Source organism: Diaphorina citri, unplaced genomic scaffold (assembly GCF_000475195.1).
Source record: "Diaphorina citri unplaced genomic scaffold, Diaci psyllid genome assembly version 1.1 scaffold5518, whole genome shotgun sequence".
NCBI classification, from domain to species: Eukaryota; Metazoa; Arthropoda; class Insecta; order Hemiptera; family Psyllidae; genus Diaphorina; species Diaphorina citri.
The window spans coordinates 1-7,094 of record NW_007382894.1 but is presented as its reverse complement, the minus strand read 5'-3'; the positions used below and the strand labels follow the sequence as shown (position 1 = coordinate 7,094).

The window sequence follows — 7,094 nt, the reverse complement described above, 5'->3', positions numbered from 1 at the left end:
TCACTGTGAATAATCTACTTGAACTACTTGTGAAATGGAAAACTCTCATGATTCTTTGGGAAAACTAAAAAGAACAATCGGAAAAGCACATTTTCTTCTCCATTTATTTTACAAATTTTCGTACTAACAGATTATAGCCAATCAGAAACAAGAAAACAACTTACATCTAGATCAATCAGAATCAACTACCACAACAGCCTATTAGGCAGGTCTCCTACGTGTAGGTACCGATCAAGCGGCTGTCTATGAGTACTGATTCCTAACAATGTTACCTTCAGTGTCCTGAATACAATGTTGCACCTTAAGCAAACATACATTATGACGAAAGTGAACTAAGTTATCTACCCTATTAATTTACAGAACTTCTTTTCATTGTCAGCCAATAGTTTGGATATAGTGGCAGACAATTTCTCCTCAAGCTGGATTTTGATATTGTTTTCGAATTTATTGATAATCAGATTGACAATGCGACTCCAAGCCCAATTCAAACTATGCCACCGACCACCTGACATTGTAACCTCAATGCGTTTGAACTTTAACAATTTAAATGAGTTGAATAATAACTTGCATTCCTTCTCGTTCTTTTTCAAGCCGAAATCTAGTAGGAACTGGTTGTCCTTGACAACAGCTTCCATAGCGCCCCTTATTTTGATATGTAATACTTCTGACTTCTCCCTAAAATTTATGTAAGTTTTTCTTTTTGAATAGAATAAAGACCGCGCTACATGTTTAAAACCACGTAAAAATCGGTACGGGCTTGTATTCAATGAGAAAATGTCAAATTGAAAGCAGAAAATATAAAGTAAAAAGAGGGGATATGAATACAGAGATACAAAGTACAAACGCAAAATTTTTGAAGAAACCTGACAGATTTTCATGGGGTGTATCCGCGAAGAATTTGAGGTAACTTTTTCAGTACGCGACTTCTCCCTAAAATTTATGTAAGTTTTTCTTTTTGAATAGAATAAAGACCGCGCTACATGTTTGTTGGGAATTGCTGAAGTGTTTACATATACTAGAGATATTGTAAATGTTACAACAGAACACCCAAATAAGCACCATTCAATAGGATAAGGAAAGTCGTGTGATGTTCACACCAGATTTGTTTTCTTATGATGTTTTACCATCAGAGGCGATAGCACGTTTTATAGATCTCTGGAGTTAAGCACTGTTGCGCGTGGTTAGTATCTGTATGGGTGACCATGTGGGCCATCGTGTTCTGCTGGTTTTTCCGACCCCACTCAGGGTGGGTGAGGTCTAATTGACGCTAGGCGAATAACAAGACTTTACATACACCCTGTATAAATGGTGTGTAGTTTATTTTTCATCGATGAAGGGATTTTGATGGTTTTTTAAGCTAGCGGTGACGGTTTTTGTTTGAGACTTGTTGGCAACAGGGTTAACTTTAGAGCTACAAAATGCAGCAAATAAATAAATTAAAAACAATTTTGTTCATGGTAGAACAAATTAATAATATTATGTATAATGTACGATTATTAAGGAAATAATTAGGGAAAAAAAAGATGATCTTGAGATAGTTAATAGGTATACCTATCCTATTATTGTAGAGTAGGAGTTCAAGTGATTACATCTCAAGTAGCAGCAACTGATAATGAAACCCGGCATCGGTACCAGTGAGTAGACTGAGTGAGTAGCTACCTGGGTGGCAATGACACCAGCCGCGTCAATAGGGACACAAATATTGCAAGGTCGCCAAACCTAAAAAGCATTGAAGTAGCGTGCTCTCCTGGGACTGCTGGGTCAACACGAGAGCACCAGAAAGTAACCCCCTGAAATATTTGCAATCGAAATACCTATGAGTGTTTTTTTATTATTATTATTATTATTATTATTATTATTATTTTACTCTACATGCCATTTTGACAAAAAAAAATCGCTATATTTTAGTAATATTAGAAAGAAGAAACGGTGCGAAGGACATTAAAATGTTAAAGCACCTAAATTAAAAAAAAAAAGAAGAAAAAAAAAAGTGATTCAGCAATTATTCAACCTGGATTCCAAGACGACTAACAGATCGGCATATTATACAAGTATTATCTTGTATGGGTTTATAGCTTCCCCTTTTGAAAACCTCACACGCCACTGAGAAGATAATAAGGCTTTTTATTATTCCTGAATGTCCCTCAGGAATTAACACTGAAAAATGTTCTAACGAAAAATGTGCAGAATGAAAGAGAACAAGGGGAAGACTTGTGTCCTTTTTTGGACTTCCCGTTCAGAAAGGAAAAAGATTACCTCTGGGTTGTGGTGCAAGCCAAGGTACCTAAGGATAAAAATTTGAACCGATTGCAATACTTTCTCATTACCTTGTATAATGTATAGGTTCTCTATACGTAAGGGTAAAAGAAAGTAAAAAAAAAAAAAAAAAAAAAAACGTTTCGTGTTGAAGCACGATTTTCAATACTATGACTATTCGAAAAAAAAAAAAAAAAAAAAAAAAAAAAAAAAAAACGTTTCGTGTTGAAGCACGATTTTCAATACTATGACTATTCTGTGGTACCTACTCGTATTGCTATTATTGTTACCTATGGAAATGTACTCGTGTAGGTATACTAAACTATAGTGTGTCCAGCTCCAGATCAATGTGACAGCAAAAAAATAGGCCTTGTTGCCAAACATGTCACCATGTGCAATGGTAGAGAATCTCTAAAAGGGGAAGGTATTAATTTTGCACAGTGCTTCCTCCGACAGTTGAACAAAGTCAGGTTAAGCGGATATCACCTTACCTGTTCTGGAATCCAACCCTGGAACTTAAAAAATAGACCTTTACCTGAATTGCAACAATGTAAGAATTTCCTGCAATCTGATTGGTTCCTTCATTTTGGGTTGATGGCTCATTGCTGTCACATTGATCTGGATGAACTATACACCTACTCCTCATTTATCTACTACCTGCTATACGTATTACGTACTCTAAGTGGCGTCAGTACATTACATACCTACTTATGAATATGTTTGTAAAATATTTTATTTATATTATTTTATAATTACCTAGGTAGTTGCGATTAAAATTTTCAGTCCTATACCTACAGCTGATAGGTACATAGGTAAGATACTTCTAGAAATAGGTATTCTATCTGAAATAAATAGAATACCTAGCTAGAGCAATAAACTTGAAATAGGTACATTACTTTTCTTAATACAATACGATAGGGAAAGTAAAATTCCATATTTTATGTCTTCTAAAAAAGCTTTATATAGGCGCGAGCTAAAGTTAAAGCGCCTTTCGGAGAAAAAAGAACTTTTATCTAGACATATATTTATGTTCGAAGAGTACACTCAACGCTTTGAGAATTTTTTTTTTTTTTTTTTTTTAAAAAAAAGAGGTTTGACAGAGGGGGAACTGTAACTGCTATGGTCTTATCGTCCCGAAATCGAAGAGAGAAGGAAGACAGGATAGGAGAAAGCCAGCCGTTCCGAGAACGAACATTATCCCATTAGGATAAAATACGCCCCGGGCGGGAATCGATCCCGCGGCCTAGTGCCGCTTTGAGAAAAGCAGACTATTAACATTTTGTTGCCTTTCTCCTATCCTGTCTTCCTTCTATCTTCGATTTCGGAATGATAAGACCGTAGTTGTAGTTCTCTCTGTCAAACCTCTTTTTTTTCGGTACACGATTATGTTTAGGTAGGTACACAATGATGCTCTTGTACTTACTTGGCTTGTCGGTTTGTGACATTAATGTTTTTTCGAAAAGTTACTACCTTTCTTACCTATCTAGGCTAAAAATTTTAAATGAAAACTGACAAAATAGCCATTTTACTTGAAAATTCACTACAATTTACCGTAATTATACATTCATGAGGTGATTTCCCATCCTTTTGTCCTCTTTCTCTCTTCCTTTCACTTCTTTTGCTCTTTCATGAATTCGTTAGACTAGTAATGTACCTACCCATATCACTTCAACTTCAGTCTATTTCTACTTAACTATTTCCTTATTTACCTACTTTCTTACTCTAATGTCCGCCACAAGCATGCTTGAACTGGCGGCCTTTTGTATACAGGCAAGTTGAATGATTGAATTTTTGCCTGCGAGGGAGCTTTGCTAGGGACATTTGATGTGACGTCATCGTGTACGGGAGCGCATGCCGTGACGTCAGAGTTCAAGATATACCGGTATTTTTTTAATCAATTTATCTCGGGATCTAGAAGTCGTAGAAGAAAAAGAAAATTCCGTTGGTCCTCATTTTCCTCATTTTCCTTGCTCTTTGACTTTGAAACATCACCCAAGTAAGCGCAACTGATCTATTGCTAAGGATTTTAATGACACGGGATTTACCCTCCCTTCGGCAAAAAGCTACCCGACTCATCAACCTCACCCAACCAGAGAAGGGCCGGGAAAAGCCAGCAGCACGCGAGTGCCAAGAAGGTCAACCATCCAGATACTAACCACGCCCAGCGTTGCTTCACTTCAGTGGTGCATTGGAAACTGGTGTATTCAGTATTATCGCTGCTGTGCTTATTTCATAATAAACTTTTTTTTTTTTTTTTTTTTTTTTTTTTTTTTTTTTTTTGCTAAAAGCCATAATATGGGCCGGTATTTTAGAATTGAGAAGTCGTTATTTCGTCAAAACTTCCTGTTGGTAGCACATTGCATAACTTGGGAGTTGCACGGCGTTCATAATATTTTTTTAGGTACCGTGATTTCCTTTGGTTCTCTCTCTCTCTCTCTCTCTCTCAATCATGTCCAAATCAATACACCATCTCCTCATCATCTCGTGAATTTTTTATCCTTCTGGCTTTCTGTGGAATTTCTCCCTCTCAAATCCGAGTCTGGAGTTAATTATTATTTATCAAAGAGATCCTAGGATAACTCTCTACAGTGCTGACAGGTTTCATTTAATAAACACAAAGGCTATGACACAAACACAAAGCTAATTCTAATTGATATGTCAACAGATAGCTTGGGGCCAGGGCGGAACTAAGGCTTAGGCAGGTACCTATAGGTATTACTTTTTTGTATTAAAGAATAAAATTATACGTTTGTACCAACCTATATTTTCCAAGTATTCTGTACTCTCTAAAGTCTTTGCCACATTTTACACTTTATACCTGCATGTATTTATTGTTGTCTTATTATTAAAACTTCCTGATATTGTGGTACCTCTTCCAGAGTTAAAACGCGTCAAAAACCCCTCAGATTGTGATGGCCTCAGCCATAAACTTCCAATTTGGAATGACCATAAACAACCTCTATTTATAAAATATGTTGTAAAAATAAAGGTCAAGACACTCTTGATAGACAAGGTCGAAACTAGAAACACCGCCTGATAGGTAGGTACAATGGTACATACTACATACAGATAATCTCCAAAAGCAAGTGTTGTAAAACAGATTCAAAACGAAATTTTGCAAGCCTAGTTACCTTGGAGGATAGCGCATCTACCTTGTAAGCGCTAGGTCGCGGGTTCGAACCCACCAGGGGTGGATTATATCCTGAACAAGGTGCGTTCTCGGAACGGCTGTCTTTTCCTTCTCTCTTCGCTTTCGGGACGATAATACTTGGGTACTCTGATACAGTTTCCTCTATCAAACCTGTTGGAAAAAACAACAACAACAACAACAACAACAATGTTGGGAATTGCTGAAGTGTTAATACTGTAATTCGCCATCTCACTGTGAATAATCTACTTGAACTACTTGTGAAATGGAAAACTCTCATGATTCTTTGGGAAAACTAAAAAGAACAATCGGAAAAGCACATTTTCTTCTCCATTTATTTTACAAATTTTCGTACTAACAGATTATAGCCAATCAGAAACAAGAAAACAACTTACATCTAGATCAATCAGAATCAACTACCACAACAGCCTATTAGGCAGGTCTCCTACGTGTAGGTACCGATCAAGCGGCTGTCTATGAGTACTGATTCCTAACAATGTTACCTTCAGTGTCCTGAATACAATGTTGCACCTTAAGCAAACATACATTATGACGAAAGTGAACTAAGTTATCTACCCTATTAATTTACAGAACTTCTTTTCATTGTCAGCCAATAGTTTGGATATAGTGGCAGACAATTTCTCCTCAAGCTGGATTTTGATATTGTTTTGGAATTTATTGATAATCAGTTTGACAATGCGACTCCAAGCCCAATCCAAACCATGCCACCGACCACCTGACATTGTAACCTCAATGCGTTTGAACTTTAACAATTTAAATGAGTTGAATAATAACTTGCATTCCTTCTCGTTCTTTTTCAAGCCGAAATCTAGTAGGAACTGGTTGTCCTTGACAACAGCTTTCATAGCGCCCCTTATTTTAATATGTAATGCTTTGACTGTGTAATGGGGGAAGATGACTGCTAAGTTTTCAAAACCGAGGATAGTTTGCAGGCGGAGTATGTCACCGTCTTTAGTCAGGGTAGTGTCTCCTTGTCGCCTCAAACTCCTGAGATCTGTTACATGGCCACCTTCTGTGGTCACTTTGACTTTGATCTTCGTAAACCACACTTTTTTTATCATCTCTTCGTTAAGGTCTGGGACAGGCATATCGGAGGCAATGCGTGGAAGGCCCACCTTCAAGATAATATCTATTAAAATGTTGAGATTTGAGGTAGACTGCGAATAATCTTGAAGAAAACTTAGCTCAATGATGTCTTCAACGCTTAATAGAGTCAAAAGATCTTGAGAAAAGTTTAGCTTAGAGATGTCTTGAAGTAAGTTTAGGTCTTTGAGAGAGTTTAGATTAGAGAATTTAGAGATATCTTGAGGAATGTCTAGGTTAGAGATGTTCTGAGGCGTACTTAATGCATAAGGTACGTCTAGTTTGGTGATAATATTGTGGTCTTGTGAAGAACTGGGTGAGAGGAGTATTAGAAGAACATAAAGGTTTGACGAACATAATCGTGAAATCCGCGAACAAAATCGCCAAATCCGCGACCATAATCGCGAAATCCGCGAACATAATCGCGAAATTCGCGAACAAAATCGCCAAATCCGCGAACATAATCGCGAAATCCGCGAACATAATCGCCAAATCCGCGAACATAATTGGCAAATCCGCGAACAAAATCGCGAAATCCGCGAACATAATCGCGAAATCCGCGAACATAATCGCGAAATCCGCGAAC

General features: G+C 37.2%; 1 protein-coding gene and 1 long non-coding RNA gene across 2 annotated transcripts; both read right to left on the bottom strand.

Annotated features, from left to right (window-relative positions):
• Positions 1–51: 51 nt before the first annotated feature.
• On the bottom strand, positions 52–6,858 carry LOC103521582. The gene is made up of 2 exons (XM_026832203.1): positions 6,291–6,858; positions 52–655 (listed from the first exon to the last, which is right to left on the bottom strand). Exons 1-2 carry the CDS (start codon positions 6,511–6,513, stop codon positions 342–344), a joined length of 537 nt encoding a protein of 178 aa, XP_026688004.1. The 5' UTR covers positions 6,514–6,858; the 3' UTR covers positions 52–341.
• LOC113472447 lies at positions 1,679–2,422 on the bottom strand. Its single transcript, XR_003394745.1, has 2 exons — positions 2,328–2,422; positions 1,679–1,790 (listed from the first exon to the last, which is right to left on the bottom strand). It is a non-coding gene; the product is annotated as an uncharacterized LOC113472447 (long non-coding RNA).
• Positions 6,859–7,094: the final 236 nt, after the last annotated feature.